This window comes from Myxocyprinus asiaticus, chromosome 25 (genome assembly GCF_019703515.2).
Source record: "Myxocyprinus asiaticus isolate MX2 ecotype Aquarium Trade chromosome 25, UBuf_Myxa_2, whole genome shotgun sequence".
Classification (NCBI taxonomy): Eukaryota; Metazoa; Chordata; class Actinopteri; order Cypriniformes; family Catostomidae; genus Myxocyprinus; species Myxocyprinus asiaticus.
In genome coordinates this window covers 7,262,447-7,290,001 of record NC_059368.1, presented here as the reverse complement: position 1 = coordinate 7,290,001, position 27,555 = coordinate 7,262,447, and the positions used below count along the sequence as shown (strand labels likewise).

Here is a 27,555-nt window from a genome sequence, read left to right as displayed (position 1 = left end):
ACACAAATTATGTTGCTCCATCAATATTCAATAAATATAAAATGTATTTCTTGAATTTTGAGACACTTTGTGACCAGATAAAAAGCTAATTTTTGTTTAGGTGTGCCTTTAGCCCCATTGTACCCTATAATATGTATGTGTACACGCATACGGGATACTGATAACTCACCATCGCAGTATACGCAGAATAACAACATGGCATACAGCAGTAGTCATTTGTATGAATATAGTGCTCATTTGTCTTGTAATAAACAAAGAAATGGATATCCTGTGAGATTCAGCTTATACAGATATGAAATAATGCTAAAAATATGATTTCTGGAAGCGCAAATATATTTTGCAACACTGTTACATATCTCAGGTCAATAACAACCATGTTTAGCTGTGGAAATTAAGCAATTAGATTTTGTATTTTTATTTGGCATTTTATTATTGTTACACTGTTCATTAGAGAACATTTTAGGAATAATAAAGAGGTGAGGGCACAACTTCAAAAAATAAGGTATGCATGGTGAGGTAAAGGTGTTGGAATTAAGTCCCGGGTCACTATGCAAAAATCTGCCATTGCAGTAAGACAAAATATACTTATATTATAGATACACTCTCTGAAAACAAGTCTAAATATATATTATGCCGTATTGCTTCTCATGTAACTTTATCTTGTTTCAAGGATTTTTAGAAATTTGTACTGGAAAACAAGACAAAAATATGTTAAGAATTTTTAACATATTACATTTTTTTTTAATAGTATTAAAACAATTTAACAGTATTTTGCTCATGATAGTTTTATTAGTAAGCCAATTGCAAAGCTAAACAGAGGAGCAGTGATATCCAAGCAAGACATTTGGTGGCACAACCACTCATGCAGGTTGCAGGCATGATGACTTTAAGATCAGGAATCACCCCTATGTTAATTGCTGTCTGGTTTTTCTGGAAAAACATATGGAAAAGGCAGTCAGGTACAGTTGTCAAGGATCCATTTAAAAAAATCACAGCCAATGTGGCCAGAAATAGTGATGCCACATGCTCACTTTCCCTCCATTATACTGTACAAGTACAGTTGTTTTTATAATCTTTCATCAAAATGTTTAAATTGAAACAGCTTCCTTTTGCAAACTGGTCTCATAGAATCACATTGCTGTACCTAAATTTGAATCAAAATGTGTTTTATTGTTGTATATCGCAGCAACAACAATAGGTGCCTCCCAAACCGCCCACATCTGCACTATTCTACGGCATTTTGTAGTGCAAGTAGTGCGAGTAGTATTTTTAACACTGAAAATGCAACAAAAATAAGTGTACTTAAAGTACCCTGATGATGCACTTTTTCAACCATCAAAACAGAGTGTGGAATGTTGGACACTTTATGCACTTAGCGCACATGGCTTGCCGTACATAACGGAAGGGGTGGTGTTATATGGCTGCACTGCTGGTCTGACAAAACAGTTGGAAATAATGAAGAATGTAGCAGCTAGCAAAACTTCAGTGGATACAGCTCCTTACAAATGTGAGTTGAATGCTTTACCATCAACTCACGCTGTGTGAATATGTATGTTGTTTAACATATAAGTGTTGAACTGAGTTTGGCTAACACGCTAATGCTAGCAGCAACAAATCACGTGCACATGAAACATCACTTCCACCACCTGTTAAACGGCGAATGCTAGTAAAAAACCCGTTAAGTGTTCCATTTGGGATGATGCTACTTTGAAAAGTCATACTCTACATGGCTGAGTGCATAGTATATTTTGTAAGTGCAACAATGCTATCTTACATCAAAACACTTTTACTATTGCTATGTTTACAAGCTTATTTGAACACAGTCAAGTTGCGCTGTAGTTCAGCTGATAGCATTGCACTTGCAATGCAAAGGAATGGAGTATGAGTCCGAAAGAGCACGCGAGTCGACACGTGAGTTGAAAGTGTCATAGAAGCACCAAAAGTGACGTGGTTGCTACAGTAGTTGCGTTTTTCATGGTCACATTTGCTTTTTATGACACTATCGGTTAGGTTCCGGTTTAAGGTTTAGGGTAGGGATGTAGGATTTGTTGATTTAAACTCGATAAAGCATTAACCTTAAAGGGATGTTCTGGGTTCAATACAAGTTAAGCTCAACCTACAGCATTTGTGGCATAATGTTGAGTACCACAAAAATTTATTTTAAGCAAAAATCTTGTTTACAGTCAGGCACTTACAATGGAAGTGAATGGGGCCAATTTTTTAACATTAAAATACTCACTTTTTCAAAAGTATAGCCACAAGTCATAAACAGTATGCATGTAAACATGATTTTAGTGTGATAAAATCGCTTACTAACCTTTGATGTGTAAAGTTATGGCCAATTTTAAAACTTTGTTAACATGATGATGTCAACAAACCCTAAAACGACTGTAAAAATGACTATTTAAACAACTCTACAGCTCAAATAATACACAAGTTTTAACAGAAGATTTAATAATAGTGCATTTATAAAATTATAAACTTCACATTTCCTTTTAAACCCTCCAAAAATTTGCCACATTCACTTTTATTGAAAGTGCCTCACTGTAACCTTGATTTTTGCTTTTTTTTTTTTTTAAGCAAAAGAGGGATGAGGCGAAATTCATTTTGTGGAAATCAACATCATGCCACAAATGCTGTCGATTGAGCTTAACTTGTTTTGAACGCAGAACATTCTTTTAAAAACTTCATCTCCCTTACAAAAAAATCTAAACTAGCTGCAAATTTGCAGCAAATTTGCCGCTTGTTATTTTCACATGCAAATTAACATTTGATTCGCCGCAAATGTTTGCCAGAAGTGTAGCATCTGGACCAATCAGACACACAATTATTCATTATTTAATGAATAATCCAACAGACGTCTCAAGACCGTAACAAGCAAAGGTCCAAGTAGGCTCAAGCAGACTCGGAGATGTCTGCTCTCCCACTAATCTTTATCAACTCTTACTCCCCCTTTGCTGACACTGGTCCAGCAACTAGTGGACCTCGGAGACATTCCAGGTGGGGGAAGGTAGCCACATGGTAAAGCAAAGGAATGCTGAGAAGAAACTCACTCCATTCCCCATAGGAAAGACACATAAAGCCCATAAAACAGACTTTTCTTCATTAATTTATAGACAAACTGTTCTATAAATGAACATGCATATCCTCAGGACATTGTGTGTATGATTATTACTGTCTCGTATAGTGTCTTTTGTACTGTATACCGTTTTGTGCATGCTTTATGACAGAGCCACTAGATAATGTAAAATTATTGGTATCATGCTTCCTATCAAATTAATCCTTGTGAGATGCCCTAAACATTGGAGTATAGCACCCCCTTATAGCATGCATTATATGCTTGTTATATTAATCAGAGCATTAAGGGGCACAAACTGCTAGCTTACTCCAATCATGCAAATGAGTCAGCTTCCAAACAAAGGAACTTTTCCCGCTGGAAAATTGCATCTTTCTCATTGGTTAAGCCAAACTCGAGAGGAGTGACCACCCTCAGGAGTTAAAGGGCACTGTTGGAGTGAGCTCTCTCTCTCTCTTCCCTCTTTCTTTCTCTTTCTTCCTCCCTTCTGCTCATGGTTGCTGTTCGTGTGGGACCGGAAACACCCGGTCCGACCGCGAGGTTGCAGGCCGGCAGGCCTCAAACACGTCAAGCCATGTGTAACTTCCTCGACCATAACAGAGTCATACTAACACCGCAAGTTCATAATTTCTTCATTCAACGTGGAAGAAATTCAAATCAAATCAAATCAAATCACTTTATTGTCACACAGCCATATACACAAGTGCAATGGTGTGTGAAATTCTTGGGTGCAGTTCCAATCAACACAGCAGTCGTGACAGTGAGGAGACATATACCAATTTACAATAACATCAAATTAACACAGCACAGTTTAAACATCTGATATACACATAATTACACTCAACAATATACAAATAATAACATACACTGTACAGTATACAATACGCAGTATATAGATACACATTATTCAATAAAAATAAAAAATAAAAATATATAAAAAAAGTATATATATATAGAATGTACAGTATTGTACTGTATTGACATTCAGGCTGTCGGATGATAGTCAGTTGTTAAGAGAGAATATAATATAATAATAATATAATTTATGACAGTCCGGTGTGAGATATAAGAGTAAGGGTAATAAAGTGCAGTGCTGATGTATTTGATCGTGGGAGATCAAGAGTTCAGAAGTCTGATTGCTTGGGGGAAGAAGCTGTCATGGAGACGGCTGGTGCGGGTCCTGATGCTGCGATACCGCCTACCTGATGGTAGCAGTGAGAACAGCCCATGGCTCGGGTGGCTGGAGTCTCTGATGATCCTCCGAGCTTTTTTTCACACACCGCCTTGTATATATTTCCTGGAGGGAGGGAAGCTCTCCTCCGATGATGTGTCTGGCAGTTCGCACCACCCTTTGCAGTGCTTTGCGGTTGTGGGCAGTGCTATTGCCGTACCAGGCGGAGATGCAGCCAGTCAGGATGCTCTCTACAGTGCAGGTGTAGAACCGTGTGAGGATGTGGCGATGGGTCTGTGTTCTCTGTCTTTTCTTCTGAAGTCCACCACAAGCTCCTTTGTCTTACTGACGTTGAGGGAGAGGTTGTGCTCCTGACACCAGTGTGTCAGATTGTGCACCTCCTCTCTGTAGGCTGTTTCATCATTGTCAGTGATCAGACCTACCACCGTCGTGTCGTCAGCAAACTTAATGATGGCATTGGAGCTATGTGTTGCCACACAGTCATGTGTGTACAGGGAATACAGGAGTGGGCTGAGAACACAGCCCTGTGGGGCTCCAGTGTTGAGGGTCAGTGAGGAGGAGATGTTGCTGCCTATTCTAACCACCTGGCGTCTGCTTGACAGGAAGTCCAGGATCCAGCTGCACAGCGAGCTGTTTAAGTCCAGAGCCCGGAATTTCTCATCTAGCTTGGAGGGCACTATGGTGTTGAATGCTGAGCTGTAGTCTACAAACAGCATTCTCACATAAGTGTTCTTTTTTTCCAGGTGGGAGAGAGCAGTGTGTATTGTAGATGCAATGGCATCATCAGTGGAGCGGTTGTTGCGGTAAGCAAACTGCAGCGGGTCAAGAGAGAGAGGCAATACAGAGCAGATGTAATCTCTGATTAGTCTCTCAAAGCATTTGCTGATGATGGGGGTCAGAGCAACAGGATGCCAGTCATTTAAGCAAGTTATTTTTGATTGTTTTGGAACAGGCACAATGGTGGATGTTTTAAAGCATGTGGGGACTACAGACAAAGAGAGGGAAAGGTTGAAAATATCCGTAAAAACACCAGCCAGCTGGTTCGCGCACGCTCTGATGACGCAGCCCGGAATGCCGTCTGGGCCCGCGGATTTGCGGATATTCACCCGTCGGAAGGATCGGGTTACATCCGCTACAGAGACGGAGAGTGAACTAACCTCTGTAGCTTCAGCTGCGAGACCTCTCTTCGCGAGGGCGGTGTTATTTCCCTCAAAACGAGCATAAAAAGTATTTAGCTCATCCGGGAGAGAGGCAGCGGTGTTCATGGCGGAGTTTTTATTCCCTTTAAAGTCCGTGATGATGTTAATTCCCTGCCACGTGCTTCTAGAGTTGGTGGTGTTAAACTGTCCTTCAATCTTGCTCCTGTACTGGCGTTTTGCGGTCCTGATAACTGGCTTGTTTATGCTCCTCCGCGTTCCCGGAATTAAAAGCGGAGGTCCGTACATTAAGTGCCGAGCGAACATCGCTATTAATCCAAGGTTTCTGATTCAGATAGATCCGTATTGTTCTGGTCGGAACCACGTCCTCTACGCACGTTCTGATGAAACACATTACGCTATCAGCGTAAAGCTCAATGTCGTCATCAGAGGCGGACCGGAACATCTCCCAGTCTGTGTGATCAAAACAGTCTTGTAGCGTAGAATCTGATTGGTCCGACCAGCACTGGATCGTTCTGAGGGTGGGTGCTTCCTGTTTCAATTTCTGCCTGTAAGCGGGCAGAAGCAGAATGGAAGAGTGGTCCGATTTGCCAAATGGTGGGCGGGGGAGAGATTTGTAGCCATCCCGGAAGGGAGAGTAGCAATGGTCCAAAACCCGGTCCCCTCGTGTGTTGAAACTAATGTGCTGGTGGTATTTTGGTGCGACTGATTTTAAACTGGCTTTATTAAAGTCCCCGGTCACAATGAACGCAGCCTCAGGGTGCGTGGTTTCCTGCTCACTTATACTCCCATACAGTTGCTTGAGTGCCCAGTCTGTATCAGCTTGTGGCGGGATGTACACAGCTGTGATAATGACCGCTGTGAATTCCCTCGGTAGCCAGAATGGTCGACACAGAAGCATAAGAAATTCCAGATCAGGAGAGCAGAAAGACTTGATATAATGTACGTTCCTCTGATCACACCAGGATTTGTTGATCATAAAACATACACCACCTCCTCTACTTTTACCTGAGAGGTCTTTCGCTCTGTCAGCTCGGTGCACGGAGAACCCCGCAGGTTCAATGGCTGAGTCTGGAATCTCCGCATACATCCAAGTTTCCGTAAGGCAGATAATGCAGCAGTCCCTTGTATCTCGTTGGAAAGAGATCCGGGCTTTCAGCTCGCAGAGGTTGTTATCCAGAGACTGAACATTTGCCAGTAGAATAGTGGGTAGCGGGGGACGATTTGCGTGGTGTCTTACTCTGATGAGAACGCCGGCTCTGTTTCCCCTTTTCCTTTTGCGTTTCCGCGGCCGTGCTGCCCAGACAAAGGGCTCCGCTGGCGTATTTGTAAACAGCGGGTCGGCATTGAGGAATGTGAAGTCCGGTTTACGGTGTGAAATTGCTGAACCAATGTCCAAAAGTGTTTGTCTGTCATAGACAATAAGGCAGACAACATCCAAGACAAAAAAACATAAGAATTGTGAACAAAACAAACAAAACACTACTATGTTGTGTCGGAGCTCGCAACGCAGCAGCCATACTTGGCGCCATTTTGAGTCCAAGTCCAAATTGATTGCAACTTCAACACCATCGACTCAAGGAACCATCAAGTCTTTCTCCTGAGACTGCATTTGGGCTCTCTCTCAACAGCCAAGGCATTGCAAGTATCATACAATTAACTAACTAAACAGGTTTAGTATAAGCTGTGAACCCCTTTGTTAACAAAGGTGCTTTGAAGTAAGAAACTGATGGTTCTTTCAGATGGTTAAATGACTCTTTTCATAGCTTCATTCCACTGTTCTGTTCCGGTTTCATTCACTTTCACTTTTCCATTTCCCATGTATGCGTGATTTGTGTGTATGTGTTTGTTTAGATTAGTTATGTGTTCGTGATTTAGTTAAATAAAGCTTTTGTGTACATTCTTGCGAAGTATGCAGCTCTTCGCCAGTAGTGGTGAACTTCCGGAAAACCTTTAGCAACAATGGACAATTTGCTGCAAGTTTGCCACAAAGGTTGCTGCAAATTTGCCATGAACTCTCGATTTTCGTAAGGGCTGGAAATGTAAGCGCAGAGTAGTTCTAGTAGTTCTTTTAAGTCTGCTCACAATCTATCACATTGGTGTTTCAGTGTGCTAACACGGCAACCTCTTCCACCCCACCACCACTAGTTGAGTCCCATCCTGCATGGGGGTAGGCTCCTCGCCCCTGCCTCCTATCTCCGGCAGGATATGATGGTTCCGAGTACAAATTCTTCGGACCGCCAGACGGGGCTTACGCCAAAGAGAGACATTAAATTTCTGTTTTATATTCATCAAATAAATGTCATCTTAAATTTCACTCAAGTCTGCGAGTCTTCCTGAAAGAACTGCCGCAATGCATGTTATAATTTTGCAAAAAAGTCACGCCAGTCACATAATGTGGAGTGGTGGTGGCATAGTGGACTAAAGCACTGAACTGGTAAACAAAATGTTGTTGGTTCAATCCCCACAGCCACCACCATTGTGTCCTTGAGCAAGGCACTTAACTCCAGGTTGCTCCAGGGGAATTGTCCCTGTAATAAGTCGCTTTGGAAAAAAGCATCTGCCAAATGCATAAATGTAAAATGTAATGTTCATGAGATCATGTCCTTTTTGTCTGACATCACTTAGGCTGCAGGGGTGGGCTAAAAAAAATATGTTTATAAAAAGCCCAGTATTGTTTTAGGGTATTGTTGTAGGTACAGTAATGCAGCCTTTCTAACTATCTTGCCAATAATTAACATAGTTATTTGTACAGGTCTTTTATGTTAATGTAATAAGGTTACAGCAATATTGCTGAGATGTGGATACTTACATAGGAGTCAGCAACTTTGACAAATTGGTTGATTCTTTTCAATGTTTGTTGGTACTGATTGATGGTTGTGTCATTCCAAGTCTTTGTGTACATCATAAAGACCCAGTCACTGCAAAGTTATCAAATAAAAGCCACAGTCATTGTTAAGGCAACACTCAAGACCTGTAAATGCATAAAATCATCTAGAGTTTGTAATAGGATTACTTATTATTTGTTGTCATCATCTCAGCTTTTAAGGCATCGTGATCAGGGAAGCTCTCACAAATGCTCAAACTCATAGCTGGATAGTAATAGAGGAACGCCAAGCACATCTCATCCAAAGTTGAGAGCCCCCCCTGCAGGCATAAAAAAATATCAAAGTGTCAGAGCATGCTAATGCTGTGTTTTATTCGAAGTCGGATGCGAGATAGACTTCCGACCATAAAGGCATTCCGGTGCAAGACGCTCGGAAGATGACATAAAGAAACAAATGACAATGCTAGCATTTGTTTTGCATTTGGTTGATTGTCAACAAAGAAGTCTCCCAGTGACTGAACAAGATAAACATTGCAATGCAATGATAGCATTTGTTTTGCTGTTGTTCGATTGTCCACAAAGAAGTCTCCTGGCGAATGAGGGCGATAAATGTTGCTATGCAATGCTTGCATTTGTTTTGCAGTTCTTCGATTTTCAGATTAACATTTTTTATTGATTGATTCTCAAACACAATACAGAATAAAGCAAAATATACATGCACAAAGTCAACCATTATCCCCCTTTAAACCCCATTAATTCCCTATCCCCCTCCCAGTCCCCAACCCCCCTGTTTATATGACATCTTTTCAAATGCCACCACCCTGCCCAATTAGGTTAATCATTCTTGAAATGAGGGAGCGCCAATTGACTTCCATCCTCTTAAGAATTATCTGTCTGCCAATCATTACACTAGTTTGGACCCAGCTTTTAGTATATTTTTCACCTACTTTAATAACCGTCCCATCACCCAATATACATAGTCTGGGGCAGAATGAAACTTGAATATCTAAAACTTCACAGATAAAATTCTGGACTCATAACCAGAATTCTTCAATCTTAGCACAGAACCACACAGCATGGGCTATATCTCCATCCTCCAACTGACATCGGCAGCAGGTAGGTATGTCTTTTAAATCAAGCTTAAACAATCTAGAGGTAGTCCAGTGGAAACTATGCAAAATCTTAAACTAAATAATGCGTATCCTAGCATCCCTAGACATAGTTTTAACAGTTTTTAAAATACTTTCACACTCCCCATCCTCCAATACCAAGTTCAATCACTTTCCCAAAAACCTCTTTAGAGCTGTTAATCACCAAGACTCTGAATCAATGAAGAATAATACACTGACACTTCATGACCCTTTCCAAAGTCTGTGAGCACAATACAAAGAGTATCTGCAGCTTTAGGGAGCTGTGTAGTACCACCAAAAATAGTACAAAGTAAATAAGTCAACTGTAAATACCTGAAAAATTGAGACCTAAAAATCCCAAATTGCTATTTTCAAATTATCTCAAAGCTCAGTTTTCATAAAGGTCACCAAGTGTGGCAACACCCCTCTCTATCCATTCTTTCCTGCAAAAGAGGACTTGTTAATACTTAATTTGGGGTTCAACAATATACTTGAGGAAAAACTTAGGTAAGTATCAAAATTGAACATACAGGAAACCTTTGTCCATACTGAATGTAAGTGTGAAATAATAGGATGCATTTTTACTTCTCTAGGCAATTTAATAGAAAGACTTTGCAATGGTGAAATTGGGGCAAAGACCACTTGTTTAATGTTGTACCAGGGAGGGGCTCTTTCTGGTAGAAGACACCAATGGGCCAAGTGTCTAAGATTAAAAGCATAGTAATAAAACTACATTTTAGGGAGGCCTAAACCGCCTTTGTCAGTTAGTCTATGTGGCTTACTGAAATGTAACCGAGGTTGTTTACTGTTCCAAATAAAAAACTTTTTTAAAATAAGAAAGAGGAATTTCAAGAGGGAGAGACTGCAGTAAATAATTGAATTTGGGGATACAATTCATTTTTATTACATTGACCTTCCCAGCCATAGACAAATGTAGTGAAGCCAACCTATCAAAATCAAATGAGAACTTTTTTAATAATGGGTCAAAATTAGCTCTAACTAAATCTCTCAAATTTTCTGGAAAAAAAATGCCTAAATACCTAATGCCTTGCTTGGGCCATTGAAAGGCGCCAGGTTGGAAAGCTGTGGTAGGGAGATGTGCTTTCTGATTTAGACCAGTTCACTCTGTATCCTGAAAATTTGGAGAATGAATTAATAATTCTTTGGAGGCTAGGCATAGATCTTCTAGGGTCATAATATATCATCTGCATAGAGTACAAGTTTATGCACCACACCTCCTGCTACAATACCAGGAAAATCATCCTCTTTTTTTATTGCGGCTGCTAATGTTTCCAGGGCAAGACAGAACAGCAAAGAGGAGAAAGGACAGCCTTTCCGGGTTCCCCTCCCAAGACCAAAAAAATCGTAAATTAATCCATTAGTTTGCACTGCCGCTGACGGATGTTTATAAAGTAACTTAATCCACCCAATAAAAGTGTTCCCAAACCCGTAAATTTCCAATTTCCACCCTATCAAACGCCTACTCAGCATCAAGTGAGATGGCAGCAGTTGGGGTTTGATCATTCACTACTGACCACATAATATTTGTAAAACATCTAATTTTATCAGAAGAACTATGATCACAAATAAACCCCACTTAATCTATATGTATAAGAGATGTAATTACTCCACTTAATAGCCAGAATTTTTGACAATATTTTAACATCTAACTGGATCAGGGAAATTGAACGATAACTTTTACATTCATTTGGGTGGTTATCTTTTCTAAGAATGAGACTGATCAGGGCTTGCACCATGGTTGGCGGTAGCTCACCTTTCTGTAATGACTCTGTGTAAACTTCTAACATAAGTGGAGCCAGTTCTGTGACATAAGATCTAAAATATTCTGCAGCAAAACCATCTGGCCCTGGTACCTTTCCTGTTTACAAGACTTTAATTACCTCAACAAGCTCCTCCAAAGTAATATCTTAGTCAAGAAAGTCTTTTTGATCATTCGTCAATTTAGGAAGTTCTAATGGCTCTACGAAGTTGCTAATATCCTTATCGGTAGATGAAGACATGGAATTATAAAGACTGAAATAGAATTCTTTAAAGGCCTTATTAATATCAGTAGCTAAGGTAAATATATTCCTCCAGAAGACTTCACTAAAGGGATGGTGGAAAAAAAACTCTCTGTTTTATGTATCTGGCAAGGAGTTTCCCTGCCTTGTCTTCCGACTGTCTGTCTTGCCCTGAATAAGCAAAACTCTACCTTCTGTGACAAAATAGTATTGTACCTATATTTTAGCTGAGTCAACTCTCTAAGACCATTGGATGACATTCGCCGCTTCAGCTCTGTTTCAGCACTTTTAATACTCTTTTCCAATTCCATGAATTCCTGTGCTTTGATCTTTTTAATGAATGAGGCATATTGTGATCCACCTCCTAAGAACTGCCTTAAGCGCCTCCCATGCCACTCCCACAATGGACACTGAGGACCAATTGGTTTCTACATAAACATTAACTTCTGTCTTTAACATTTGTTGAAATGCTGGGTCCTGTAGAAGGGATGTATTAAAGCGCCATCTATGTGATTTTCTTTTCTTTATATGCACCAACATCTCTAAACACACCAAAGCATGATCTGAAACTAAAATGTTCTCAGTTGAGCTATCAGTGGCAAATGGAATAAGTGACTGTGGAGATGTGATGGCCGAGCAACATCTGTGGAGAGTGAGGCCGGGAGACGAAAAACAGTAAGGATTGACACCTGTGGGAAATCACCTCTAACAGCTGTTTTGTGTTGCAGTGAGAGCTGGAGAGGTATAAAAGGGCAATCCAAACCGCCAGAGGAGAGAGATACGCACGCTGCTGAGTTGAGCTGTGTGTTTAACAAAAGACTGTTAAAGATAAACAGCTGCTATGCAATGCTAGTTTTGTAAGGGTTGCTATGCAATGCTAATATTGTTCTGCAGTTGTTCGATTGTCAAAAAAAGAAGTCTTCTAGCGACTGCAGAAGATAAACTTTGCTATGCAATGCTAGCATTTGTTTTGCAGTGTTTCGATTGTAAACAAAGAAGTTTCCTAGCAATTGCAGAAGATAAACAATGCAAGGCAATTCTAGCATTTGTTTTGCAGGTGTCATATTATCAAAAGAAAAAATAATTTATTGTTTTTTATTGCACACCTTTATCTGCAAATAGGTTTTATCATGATGTAATTGAATTTGAACTGATTTATTTGTTTTAGCTTAAAAGTGAATGTTTAGCATTAACTGTGTTAATGGTGTGCTGCTATGGTTATGTGACTTCATACACCTGCATCTCAGTGAAATTGGAGTACTAGAATACCACAAGTAAAGCAGGAAAGAAGTGGAAGGGAACACAGCCACCATGCCAAGAAATTTAATTGTAGGTTTATATGTAAATGAACTAACCCATGTTAGTGTGGATCGACTTTCAGTATTATAGGTACACTCCACCAGCAATTTGTCACCCTGTAAGAGAAAAATACATTACTTATTTTGCTTTCCTGGTTAAACAATACCACTTTTTTTTGGCTTGGCTAATATATAAATGCAGTGCAATATACATATTTGAGATTTATGCCTGAAATCCCTGTAAACTAAACAGTATGGAAAGTTGTACAACTTTTCAAACATAACACTTACCAACTTCACTGTCTTAGTTTTACCCAAGTTTACCACTTCCTGGAATTCAAAATCGTAGTGTTCATCCGCAGCTAGGAAATCAATCTGTTTTCCCTCTCTGAAGAAGTTAAGAGATTACAAAAAAGAGGCAAAAAAAAAAAAAAAAAAAAAAGAATACTTCATTACAGTAACTGGTTCTTTCAGGGTGACATCTCAATCATATAAACTGGTCTTTTCAGCAAAGATGGGTAAGTTTAACTCTTAAGTTCATTTCCATACAAGTATCTTTAATTTCACTTTAGTATGACAATTAGGTGCTTTATACAACATTGTTGATTGGTCACACACAAACATTCCCTCACACATTAAACAAAGCAGAGTTGTTCCACACAAGTTCACCATTTGTCTAATGATAAACCCTTTGGTCAGACCCTGACATTTCTCTCATTTCACCCGTAGGAGAAAATATCATGAAGCATTTATAGCACGGTCTGAAGACCCATCAATTGCTTTGTTAGTCTTTGTTAACATAAAATTCTATTTTTAAAGGAATATCCGGATTCAATAGAGGTTAAGCTCAATTGACAGCATTTGTTGCATAATGTTGATTACCACAAAACATAATTTTGACTCGTCCCTCTTTTAAAAAATAAACAAATCAAAAATCAAGGTTACAGTGAGACACTTAGAATGGAAGTGAATGGGACCAGTTTCTTAAGGGTTTAAAGGCAGAAATGTGAAACTTATAATTTTAAAGAGCACTTAAATTAATCATAGGTGTGGGAGAGAAACAGATCAATATTTAAGACCTTTTTTGCTATAAATTCTCCTCCCTGCCCAGTAGGTGGTGATATGCATGAAGAATGCAAACCAAAAGAAAAAAAGAAAAGAAGAAAGTGAAAGTGGAGATTTATATTAAAAAAATGACTTAAATATTGATCTGTTTCTCACCCAAACCTATCATATTGCTTCTGAAGGCTTACTAAAGAAGTACTTTTATGCTGCCTTTATGTACTTTTGGAGCTTTAAAATGTTGGTTTCCATTCACTTGCATTATAAGGACCTACAGAGCTGAAATATTCTTCTAAAAATCTTCAAGAAAGAAAGTCATACACATCTGGAATGGCATGAGGGTGCGTAAATGATGAGAGAATACAAAGTTTTGGGTGAACTTTCCCTTTAAGTGACATTTGCAGCTAAACTTTTTTTTCTTTTCTTTTAGCAAAATTGTTACCTGCAGAACTGACAGTCATTGCCCTGCTAAAAAAAAAAAAAACGTAAACCTAACCTGGGCCTTTTTTCCCAATAATGATAGACCTTAGCAGTTAAGAGCGTTTTCTACGAGAGATTTTACGAATGTTCGTAATTCTTTTTATGTGGATTTGCCAAAACTGTACTTAACATGAACGTGTGAGGACTTGCTTTAAGTGCTACTTAAGAGAGATGCTGTCCATAAATGGGAAGTGCTGAAATGTGGCCGTATAGTGCTGCTCGTCATTGCAACTTCATTATATTTGTGCGTAACTTTAAAAACGTTTGTAATTTAGCTCGCTGGAAATATTGAAAAATATTTTCTTAAATGTACAACTTAATTCACCACATAATTGTGTTTTGTTTTGTAATTGTTTTATGCCGAATAATACATTTATTTTACACAATTACTGCTTCGTTCATCAGATGTGCATTTTAATATTTCGTTTTCAAATTTTGCTCTGTTGGTCGAGATTAAAGCTTCCAGGATCAGTGAAGACAGCGGATGCCCTGTGTATGGTCCTGCTAATGACAACAAGCATTAATTGAATATAACGAGGTTCACCGTGTTATTGCGGAGCGCAAAATAAGGAGACGCGTGGAAGCTGCGACATTCACCAATCAAAGGGAGATCTGCTCTTTACTCCCAAACAGTAACAGCAATGCTACACAACATGTGCGGAACTACACAACACGTGGTAAATAAAAAAATTAAAACATACCTATACTGATGTTAAATGAGCATAAAGTGTAGCTATAGGTATTTAAATTGTATTAGGTGTAATTTTGCGATTGTCCTGCAGGTGTCTGCATAATTCTGTGTCCTTACGATGTTTATAGCGCTGTACGAGTACTCCAGAGCACTCGTTAATCTACGAGCATTTTCAAGTACTACTTAAATGCTTTTGGGAAATGGGACGCAAAACTATGAGGAATCGTAAGATGGATTCTACAATCTATTTAGGCTTACAATGCTTTTGGAAAACAAGGCCCTGGTTTGCTGGTTTGGCTGGTCTTCCAGCCTCATCAGCAGACAAGTGACCAAAACCCCTCTAAAACCAACAAAAGAAACGAGCCTTACCACCAACTGATATAAGCTGTTTCATACAGTGGTCAATACTGTCATTATTGCTGAGCTGTCATACTGAGATGTTTACCTGAAGTGTCCGACTCGCACCTTCCGTCCAGCTAAGTGTGTATGCAGCATTACAGAGAACACCTGAAGATCCTGTGGAGTCTCAGATAGAACCTGTAGAAGACAGAACAAGACTTGATTGTCCAATCATCTGCTAACTCTGTCTCTTGAAAGGATGTGAGAAGCTTAACATGTACCCTTGGAATATAAGCAGTGTCACACAGGCCATACGTGAGAAAAGACTTGGCGTTGGGTGGGATGGCGTACCCAGGGTACACCCCAAGTCCTGTCATGAGAACAGCTGCATCATGCTGACGGAGTTCAGATGTATAATAGAATCGTAGACCTGAGTTATCAACTCGACCTGTGTAGAGAAAAGACTAAGTAGTGTCCACTTGCATTGTAAGCCTCATACTGTTTATTTAGTGCCATGTGATGGTTTTGTATCATAAATCACACATGATTTACATTGTAAGTACCTGCAGTTTTACTTGGATTGTTGTAATGCACTTCAAGCCTATAGAGAAAATCACTAGCATTTGCTTCAATTGGAAGTCCTGCCACCTCAGGGAATTCAAAAGCCTGAGAGAAATGAATGAAAAGCTGAAATATATTCTGCACATTTTAACAGTCAATTATAGGACATGCAAAACCTCAAAGTTATATTAGTCTGCATAGTCTGGAGTTAACATCTACTATTGTGTTCCACAGAACAAAGATGGCTAAATGGTTTTGGGAGAACATGAGGGTGAGTGGCCTAAATGATCATGATTTTTCATTTATGGGTGAACTATCCCTTTAATTAGTGAAGATATCACAATAAGCCACAATTTAGGGTTCTTTAAATTCCACACTGGTGGAACCCTCTGAAGAACTTTTAATCTAATCATTTTTACCTTGCAACGTTAATAAATAGTATAAGTATATATACAGTAAATAGAGGTGGATATGGGAAGAATTGTCTATAACCAACACTGATCAGTAGCGTGACAGTAGTTTAGCTACCCTGATAGCACACGTAGGCCACATCACCTAAATGTCTATTTGATGTGTTTGTTTACATCTGGAATACATATTTTTTAGGTTGTTTGCTCATTTGCAATATGTCTATAAGACGTTTTCTCTCGGATGTCAATAAAACATTCAGCAGATGTCCTTGAGATGATCTGATGTTTTTAAGATGTTTATCAGATGTTTATTATAATGTGATGCTTTCCACATTTCCAGAACAAACAGACATCTCGGAGATGTACAGTGCATGTGCTATCTGGATATTTTCATATCAGTGTAGCTTTTCCAGTAACAAGCTACATTTTCCAAGTGGTGTAAGCATCACTAAATGCTAAATAAGCCAGAACAAGCCAACAGTAATCAATATGTGTTCAACAAACTGTTCTCACCCTCATACTTTATGTAGCATTCTAAATATTTTTGAGGATCGGTTCGTTCAGAAAGGTTCAAGTAAATGAACGGGTTAAAATTAGCGATTCACCGATTCACTGACATGTAGCACTGGAAAGTCCATTTACTTGAGTGAACTGGTTCCTTCAGATGATTCAATATAAATTAATCCGTTCAAAGAAACGGTTCACTGATTCAAATGCCAACCTGCGCAGAAAGCTCTTGTCATCTTTTTTGAAGCAAATTATTTTGTTAATTGGTAATGTTTATCACAATGTTTTCAACTATTTATATGCAATAGAGTGTTCTCTAAATGTATTAGTTGAATTTAATGTAAATGTTGTATCTATGTTCAATTTAAATGTTAATTGTTCACTGTTAAATCTTCATTGTTTTTGTGCCAGATAAAAGTTGTTGTAATAGCAGAATTAATTAATATCATCTTGTAGTTGTATTATCAAAAAGATTATCTTTCCTAAAAAGCTTCAATGTAGCTACCTTTTGTCAGTAGCTATTGTAGCTACTTTAAAAGGGTAGCTTGAATATTTCCTTTAAACCTCTTATACCCGGAGCGACCCGGGACCGGGAAAAAATATTACAGTTTTACTCAACAACCACTAGGTTGATCTGCACAAATTATGTGTTGTTTTAAAGCTTAGACTCTTATCTTTACAATGAATATAGCTGATCTGACAAATTCTAAAATACTGCTTTTAAATTTGCTGATAAATTATAACTATTCCGTTTAAAAAAAAAAAAATAGCAAATTTGCGATAACAACAGTCAATCAAAAACAACCAGTAAAAAAGATGGCAATGGCAATGCTTGAATCGCAATTCAAAACGGAGACTGACCCCTCCTCCAACTCCCCACACAGCAATGACCTCTATACACTGTTCATTCCCCGTTGTGTAACATTCGGCTTCAGATGGCTCCTTCACACTTGGGGGGCAGCGGTACAGCAGCAGGTGATGCACTAGGTCAAAGTTTTCAATAAGCGGCTCAATCTGGAAATAACGAGAGGTCAGAGAAGGAGAAGCTGAGCGATGGGTTAGTGAATAGATCATCATAATAAAGGTCATAGACTCACTCACCCGATAAATGTGCTGTTTCTGATTAAAGGTTGGGGCTTTCATGATCTTGCAGTGATAGTAGGTCTGGTTAGCTGGTACTGTGAACTGAAATGATTAAACATTTTAAGGAATAATTCACACAAACATGCAAATTCTGTCATTATTTTCTCACTCTCATGGCATTCCAAACCCGCATGAATTTCTCTCTTCTGGATATTTTGAAGAATCTTCATATAGAACTTTTCCATACAATGACAGCTCATAATGACCATTCATTAAAAGTAGTCCATACGACGTGCTTTATATTCAAGTCTTCTGAAGCCATACGATACCTTTGTGTGTGGAACCTGCTCAATACAGTGAATAATTTATTGATCTGATTCTTAAGTTTTGGTTATCCTCTGTTTAATCAGGGAAAGTTAACAACAGTTATGGATAGTGTTAACAATATAATATTCTTTATTTTAATCATAAAAAAAAAGACATTTATTTTATTAGTTTTTATTCTTATTTCATGTTCTTAATTGGGTTTTTTTTGTGTTTTTTTTTTTTTTTTATGTATCTTGTATTTTCTTTACAATTTATATGTAAAGCACTTTGAATTGCCATTGTGCATGAAATGTGTTATATATATAAACTTGCCTTGCCTTAAGTTCTCACAATAATCCGGTTGCCAGTGTTTCCTCTATATGCATTCAGCAGCAGCTGCTAAATTACAAGCGAAATTTCAGGCCTCCAAAGGTGAATGTAATGATAATCTCGAGTTACGTGCTTTATAAGCGCTGAATATGCTTCTCATCTACAACACAATATTTTCTTGGTGCGATTGAAGCCTGGTTTTCATGCAAGCACTCACAGAACCTAACTTTTGTTTATTTGTTATTAGAATCAACAACAATAATGGCACTTGATACATGCCCTTGAAAACATTCTTGAAAACCATGAACAAAACTATGCAAGACAAAAGAAAATGCCACCCAGGCTACATTAAATGCAGGTTACATTTTTTATGTGTTGGATCACGACTTGACGTCCAATGTAAAATCTGGGTCCCGAAGCACCAACCAGTTGAGAACCACTGGTGTAGTGATTCAGTAGTGTTTATAGTTTTTATATGTGTATGTTCTGTTAAATTGGTTCATATTATCTTGTATTTATGTTTAGTAAAAATAGTGCAAGTAATTTTCTGCGTTGAGACATTTCATTGTTTGATAGTTATTAATCTAGCTATCTGGGCTTCCAGAGCCCTTCAATTCTCAAAAGCTCACAGTAAATAAAGACACACATGACAAGGCAAACATGAATAACCATCTATAATGATTTGAAGCTCGATTATAAACAATTCCTCCACTGACACACAGAAATACGGGTCCGGCTTTGCTGGTTGCAGCTGTTCTCAGCAGCTCACTGGATGGGAAAAATTATCATTGAATAAGGAATTGAAATTTCAGTTTGTTCCTCACACAAAACTATTATATGGCTTCAGAAGACTTAAATATATCACACAAGTCATATGGACTACTTTTGTGTTGATTTTTTGGTGTTTTTGGTGTAATTTCTGGAACTTAAAAGACATGGTCGCTATATGATTATCAATGCATGAAAAATAGCTGAAAAATAGCTGAGTAAAGATTCTTAAAAAATGCCACAGCGTATGAGTTTGGAACAACACTGATTAAAAGAAAACTGCAGAAACAGAAAATTGTGTATGGCAATTTCACTGGTAGCATCAGGTAAAATAAATGAGAAAAAAAAACAAAAATCTATCTTACATTGACCATGGTCATGTTGAAAAACTTGCTGTTTGGAGGGGAAACCCGAGGCATGTACCTCAACAGGTTCACCTCCTTCGTGCCTCTTTGGGTGGTACCATGGTATGTGATGTCATCTGTCTGTCCGTACGCATAGATCAGCTTGATGGGAAGAGTCTTTTTATGGGATAAAACAAAAATAGTGTAAAACCCTTTTCAATCGTAGCCTTTCACTGATTCCTGATCCACTGATACCAGTTCTCTTGCCACCTACACACTGCAACAATGTGTTTGTCACTCCCAAAACTTTGCAGTGTGCACGTGGCCATTGACAACTCTTAAAGAAAGCATTCATCCAAAAATGAACATTCTATCATTTACTCACCCTCATGTCAATCCAAACCCATATGACTTATTCTGTGGAGCACAAACGGAGGAGTTCTGAAGAATCTGCTGGTCACTCTTTGCCACAGAAGAAAGTCATGTTGGAACAACACGAGTGTGAGTAAATAATGACAGAATTTTCATTTTTGGCTAAACTGTTCCTTTAAGCCTAAGCTGGGAGTGCTGCTCCAGAATTTCAGTGTTTCTATGTTCAGTCAGACAATACATCTTCTCAGGGTGGTTTTTGAAGTACAGATGAGAGCCCTTTGACAAACCAGTAGGATCAGCACTTAGTACAGAGAGAGATCGGGAGCAGTTCATAGAAACATCCTGGTCCCTAGGGCCAGTGTGTCTAACATTGCATGGATACCTTTACATTGTGGTTTTTGTCCTGCTATGCCATAGAAACACTGTCTTTGTTTACTGGATACAACTGCAGAGAAAAGCTTACTCATTATAAAGGGGGAGGGTTAAACTGATGGTGTTATGCTCTTTGTATCCTCGTCATTAGGAATATACAGTTGAACTCAGAAGTTTACAGTACATATACTTAGGTTGAAGTAATTAAACCTAATTTTTTAACCACTCCACAGATTTTATATTAGCAAACTATAGTTTTGGCAAGTCGTTTAGGACATCTACTTTGTGCATGACACAAGTAATTTTTCCAACAATTGTTTACAGACAGATTGTTTCACTTTTAATTGACTATATCACAATTCCAGTGGGTCAGAAGTTTACATACACTAAGTTAATTGTGCCTTTAAGCAGCTTGGAAAATTCCAAAAAATTATGACAAGCCATTAGGCAATTAGCCAATTAGCTTCTGATAGGCTAATTGGAGTCAATCGTAGGTGTACCTGTGGATGTATTTTAAGGCCTACCTTCAAACTCTGTGCTTCTTTGCTTGACATCATGGGAAAAACTAAGAAATCTGCCAAGACCTCAGAAAAAAAATAAAAAAAAAAAATAAAAAAAAACTGTGGACCTCCACAAGTCTGGTTCATCCTTGGGAGCAACTTCCAAACCTAGATGTACCACGTTCATCTGTACAAACAATAGTATACAAGTATAAAAACCATGGGACCACACAGCTATCATACCACTCAGGAAGGAGACTCATTCTGTCTCCTAGGGATTAACGTAGTTTAGTGCGAAAAGTGCAAATCAATCCCCGAACAACAGCAAAGGACCTTGTGAAGATGCTGGAGAAAATAGGTAGGCAAGTATCTATATCCACAGTAAAATGAGTCCTATATCGAAATAACCTGAAAGGCTGCTCAGCAAGGAAGAAGCCACTGCTCCAAAACCACCATAAAAAAAAGCAAGACTATAGTTTGCAAGTGCACATGAGGACAAAGATCTTACTACTTGGAGAAATGTCCTCCAAAGGCAATGCTACCAAATACTAACAAAGTGCATGTAAACTTCTGACCCACTGGGAATGTGATGAAAGAAATAAAAGCTGAAATAAATCATTCTCTCTACTATTATTCTGACATTTTACATTCTTAAAATAAAGTAGTGATCCTAACTGACCTAAGACAGGGAATGTTTTCTACGAATAAGTGTCAGGAATTGTGAAAAACTGAGTTTAAATGTATTTGGCTAAGGTGTATGTAAACTTCTGACTTCAACTTTAAAAACGTATTTAATTATTAAGCATGCTCACTGTGATGGGAAGATCATTTTCATCACAGGCCTCAATGGACCTCTGAAACTTCATGACTGTTGTCCCGTTGGACTCGGTTAGAGACAGGAGTTTGTAGTTCTGTTGCTGGTCCACCACAGGCATGGAGTTCCCCTCAGCATGCCCATCCTTAACGTGAAAAGCAAATGTGTTTTTATGCTAGGTTGTTGTAACCACAGTTTTCTCTTTGAATGTAAGTCTAATAAGGGTCAATGAAGTGATTTTTTTTTTCCAGAACTATTCAATTATTCAAAAATACTTTTAAAATGTAATTCACACAAAACAATTACTTTAATAAGCCTCTCTATGATACTTTTTGAGTTTAAAGTTACTTTAATGTTGGGGGGGCCTTAAAGTAAAAAAAAAAAAAATTCATATGGTGTAACCATCTGGAGACAGTAAAAGAACTCAAAGTCTCATTAAAATCTAAAATTCTTGAAAAAGAAGTATTAGCATGAGAAGTGCAGAATATTTTAAATAGGATTCATATTTAAAAAAAAATAAATAAAAAAACCTTGGCCACCAAATTAAGTAATGAACCAACATGCATGTAGCATTTCTAAATAAAACAAATAAATAAAACAGAGGACCCATTTAGACCTCCAAGACTGTTTATGAAGTTTAAAAAAAAAAATTCTTATCATTAAATATCAATTGATTTCGATAAATTATTGTCATTTTTGACTCAAATGTATGATATTTCAAAATAAATATCTATTTATCTATCTGTATATACACTGGCGGCCAAAAGTTTGGAATAATGTACAGATTTTGCTCTTATGGAAAGAAATTGGTACTTTTATTCACCAAAGTGGCATTCAACTGATCACAATGTATAGTCAGGTCATTTTTTAATGTGAAAAATTACTAGTACAATTTGAAAAAAACTACTTCAAAGAGTTCTCATCAAAAAAATCTTCCTCGTGCAGCAATGAAAGTTTTACAGATCCTTGACATTCCAGCTGTCAGTTTGTCCAGATACTCAGGTGACATCACCCCACACTTCCTGTAGCACATTCCATAGATGTGGCTGTCTTGTCGGGCACTTCTCACGCACCTTACAGTCTAGCTGATCCCACAAAAGCTCAATGGTTTTAAGATCAATAACACTCTTTTCCAATTATCTGTTGTCCAATGTCTGAGTTTCTTTGCCCACTCTAACCTTTTCTTTTTGTTTTTCGGTTTCAAAAGTGGCTTTTTTTTTTTTTGCAATTCTTCCCATAAGGCCTGCAACCCCGAGTCTTCTCTTTACTGTTGTACATGAAACTGGTGTTGAGCAGGTAGAATTCAATGAAGCTGTCAGCTGAGGACATGTGAGGTGTCTATTTCTCAAACTAGAGACTCTGATGTACTTATCCTCTTGTTTAGTTGTACATCTGGCCTTCCACATCTCTTTCTGTCCTTGTTAGAGCCAGTTGTCCTGTGTCTTTGAAGACTGTAGTGTACACCTTTGTATGAAATCTTCAGTTTTTTGGCAATTTCAAGCATTGCATAGCCTTCATTCCTCAAAACAATGATTGACTGATGAGTTTCTAGAGAAAGCTGTTTCTTTTTTGCCATTTTTGCCCTGATATTGACCTTAAGACATGCCAGTCTATTGCATACTGTGGCAACTCAAAAACAAACACAAAAGACAATGTTAAGCTTCATTTAAAGAACCAAATAGCTTTCAACTGTGTTTGATATAATGGCAAGTGATTTGAACAAGCAAGCAAACTTAACATGTGTAAATATTTGTATGAACATAAAAAGATTCAACAACTAAGACATAAACCGAACAAGTTTCACAGACATGTGACTAACAGAAATGGAATAATGTGTCCCTGAACAAAAGTAACAGTCAGTATCTGGTGTGGCCACCAGCTGCATTAAGTACTGCAGTGCATCTCCTCCTCATGGACTGCACCAGATTTGCCAGTTCTTGCTGTGAGATGTTACCCCACTCTTCCACCAAGGCACTTGCAAGTTCCCGGACATTTCTGGGGGGAATGGCCCTAGCCCTCACCCTCCGATCCAACAGGTCCCAGACGTGCTCAATGGGATTGAGATCCGGGCTCTTCACTGGCCATGGCAGAACACTGATATTCCTGTCTTGCAGGAAATCACGGACAGAACGAGCAGTATGGCTGGTGGCATTGTCATGCTGGAGGGTCATGTCAGGATGAGCCTGCAGTGACAACAAGATCAGTCTGATGATGCTGTGACACACCGCCCCAGACCATGACGGACTCTCCACCTCCAAATCGATCCTGCTCCACAGTACAGGCCTCGGTGTAACGTTCATTCCATCGACGATAATCGTGAGTCTGACCATCACCCCTGGTGAGACAAAACTGCGACTCGTCAGTGAAGAGCACTTTTTGCCAGTCATGTCTGGTCCAGCAAAGATGGGTTTGTGCCCATAGGCATTGTTGTTGCCAGTGATGTCTGGTAAGGACCTGCCTTACAACAGGCATACAAGCCTTCAGTCCAGCCTCTCTCTGCCTATTGCAGACAGTCTGATCACTGATGGAGGGATTGTGCTTTCTTGGTGTAACTCGGGCAGTTGTTGTTGCCATCCTGTACCTATCCTGCAAGTGTGATGTCCTGTGCATGTGTTGAAAACGTGGTCTGCCACTGCGAGGACGATCAGCTGTCCTTCCTGTCTCTCTGTAGCGCTGTCTTAGGCATCTCACAGTACGGACATTGCAATTTATTGCCCTGGCCACATCTGCAGTCCTCATGCGTCCATGCAGCATGCCTAAGGCACATTCACGCAAATGAGCAGGGACCCTGGGCATCTTTCTTTTGGTGTTTTTCAGAGTCAGTAGAAAGGTCTCTTTAGTGTCCTAAGTTTTTATGACTGTGACCTCAACTGCCTACCGTCTGTAAGCTGTTAGTGTCTTAACAACCGTTCCACAGGTGCATGTTCATTAATTGTTTATGGTTCTTTGAACAAGCATGGAAAACATTGTTTAAACCCTTTACAATAAAGATCTGTAAAGTTATTTGGTTATTTGGAAAAAAATAATCTTTAAAATACAGTGTCCTTTAAAAGGGACATTTCTTTTTTGTTTAGTTTTTATATATATATACACTGCCAGTCCGCTGTGAACAAAGCTGACTTCATTCCAGCCTTCACCACACAGTCCACAGTCAGCATCCTCGCACTGACAGAACATGGATACGTCCAGAGGATACAGCAACACCCACTGCTCTCTCCAACAACTTCTCTCACACCCCTCAACACACTGGTAGGAGTGGGGGAACAGGTTTGCTCATTCAAAACAACTGGACATTTTCACCACTCCTCTCTATGTAACAATACTTCTTTTGGGGGGCCTGGGTAGCTCAGTGGTAAAAGACGCTGGCTACCACCCTTGGAGTTCGCTAGTTCGAATCCCAGGGCATGCTGAGTGACTCCAGCCAGGTCTCCTAAGCAACCAAATTGGCCTGGTTGCTAGGGAGGGTAGAGTCACATGGGGTAACCTCCTAGTGGTCACTATAATGTGGTTCATTCTCAGTGGGGCGCATGGTGAGTTGAGCGCGGATGCTGGAGTGGATGGCATGAAGCCTCCACACACGCTATGTCTCCGTGGCAATGCGCTCAACAAGCCACATGATAAGATGTGCTGGTTGATGGTCTCAGACATGGAGGCAACTGGGATTCATCCTCCACCACCCGAATTGTGGCGAATCACTACGCAACCACGAGGACTTAAAAGTGCACTGGGAATTGGGCATACCAAATTGGGTGAAAAAGGGGAAAAATCTAAAAAAACAAAAACAACAATACTTCTTTTGAATTCCATGCTATTACTACAATGCAACCCACAAAGATCCATGTTGTTGTCATCTATCGCCCTCCAGGTCTGCTGGCAAACTTTCTCGAGGAGTTGGATGTCCTGCTGCCCTCTTTCCCGCAGGCCACTGAACTTCATGCTCTTCTGGCCTCGTTTGACATGGAAAAGCTAATAACTACAGCAACTCACAGATCGGGCAACCAGCTGGACCTCATTTTTACACGTAACTGTACCAACTCAAATATTCTTGTTACTCCTTTACATGTCTCTTATCACTGCTTTGTTCAGTTCAACATGAAATTCAGGGGCAAAGGTTGATTTTGGCTAATATTTACGCACCTAACATTGATGATCAGGTGGGCTTCATTACATTTATCTATGATTGGGAAAGTTAATGTTATTCAAATGAATTGTATTCCAAAAATTCAACTACCTGCTACAGTCTCTCCCTGTAGATGTCCCCCTCTCTTATTTCAAGCAATTTGATAGCATAGCAAAGTCGTTCATTTGGAATGGTAAGCGTCCCAGATTACATTTCAGTAAGTTACACAGGCCAACTGACAAAGGTGGGCTAGGCTTACCCAAGATTTTGTTTTATTATTATGCACTCAGTCTCAGACATTTGGCTCATTGGTCGCTTCCACCTGAGAGAGCCCCTCCCTGGTTCTGTATTGAACAGGAAGTTCTTGCCCCTATTTTGCCATTGCAAAGGTGGGGGGGGGGGGGTTAATGTTTGTAAATAATATAATGTGATTCCAAATATTCTGTTATTTATATATATGGAATCAATAAAATTGTTAATAACAAAACAACAACAAAAAGTGTAGCGAATTGGTTTTTATCAAAGGACAAAAGGAGTGTGTCTTAGCTTTTCCTGGGTTTCCAGAGAGTGTGTTCTCTGGACAAGTCTCTTAGTTGTATGTATATATATAATAATGTTTAATATATTTTTTTACCTTGAAAAATATGTTTGAAAACATTAAATTAAATTAATGAATAAGAGTGTATACACTCATGTATACAAGATGCAATAAAAATTATTTTAATAACATTTACTTGATAATTACACCACACAACATTTTTAAAGTCATTAAATAATTTTTTTTTTTGTTTTCAAAAATGTGTGAAACCAACATGGGGACAAAGATTACATTTCTACAAACTTGACATGTTTTAAATGTGATTTTTTTTGTTTTTTTAAACATTTCTCATTTTTTACCTTGGACAACCTTATTTGTCAATGACCCTTGGACTATTTCAACAGGACAAAACACTTATATTTCTATAAGGCTGATTTTGTCTAAATTTGCATCTGTTACAGAATATCCGGTCTGTACCAGATATGAATAAATGTAATGTCTAGTTTAATACAAATTGCATGAAGCACGTTTCTAGACTTCGACTTTTGTCATAACTAGGAATTATCCTTCATAAGAGCTTAAAGCTATTAGAAAAACCAAATTAAAGAATTTATATAAGGTATACTCTACTGAATACATTTGAAAGATGTGAGGAAAAAATAGTTAGCAAAATCAGGAATATAAATAAAATATAAACAAAATGAAAAATAATTTTTGAGGCTGGAATTAATTTCATTGAAAGTTATCAGTCTTCATCTTAAATTTGATGAGAAACACTTTCCAGACTTTGAGTTTACCGTGAAATAAGTGCCTTCTGGCCCAACTCCTCCAATGACAACATCAGCTCCAGTCATTCCTCCTTTGGGGCTGAAGCCAAAACCGATCCAGCCGCTGGTGGTGACGCTGAGCTCGAATAAGATGGTGCCCTGGATCTCATCAAATCCCCACTTCAGACGCACTTTGTGGTCAGGGTCCAGGACTTCTGAGAAAGGGAGAAGAGGGTCTTCCTGAGCCCAGGACAACTGAACTGAGAGCAAGGCCAGGGGCACGACAAGAAATATTATGCCCATGTTACCTTTTCAAATAGCTGAAAAACAATCTCTAAGTTGTTTCAGAAAGCTGTGCGATTGAGTCTGCTCTAGATTGTTCCGTAGCAGCAGTCTTTGTAAACTGTCTATAACCCCTCCCCCCTTCTCCTCCTCTTTCTTTGTGACAGTAAGGTTTTAGTTCACCTGCTCATTACATATTACTGTAAAG

The 27,555-nt window shown here is 38.8% G+C and overlaps 1 protein-coding gene across 1 annotated transcript; it reads right to left on the bottom strand.

Annotated features, from left to right (window-relative positions):
* On the bottom strand, window positions 1-27,414 carry LOC127416449 (DBH-like monooxygenase protein 2 homolog). The gene is made up of 13 exons (XM_051655821.1): window positions 27,096-27,414; window positions 21,639-21,785; window positions 19,604-19,759; window positions 17,853-17,936; window positions 17,613-17,765; window positions 15,837-15,939; window positions 15,555-15,721; window positions 15,380-15,471; window positions 12,993-13,089; window positions 12,759-12,818; window positions 8,442-8,572; window positions 8,238-8,346; window positions 1-930 (listed from the first exon to the last, which is right to left on the bottom strand). The coding sequence occupies exons 1-13, from the start codon at window positions 27,366-27,368 to the stop codon at window positions 790-792; spliced, it is 1,713 nt and encodes a 570-aa protein (XP_051511781.1). The 5' UTR covers window positions 27,369-27,414; the 3' UTR covers window positions 1-789.
* Between the last annotated feature and the right edge of the window lie 141 nt (window positions 27,415-27,555).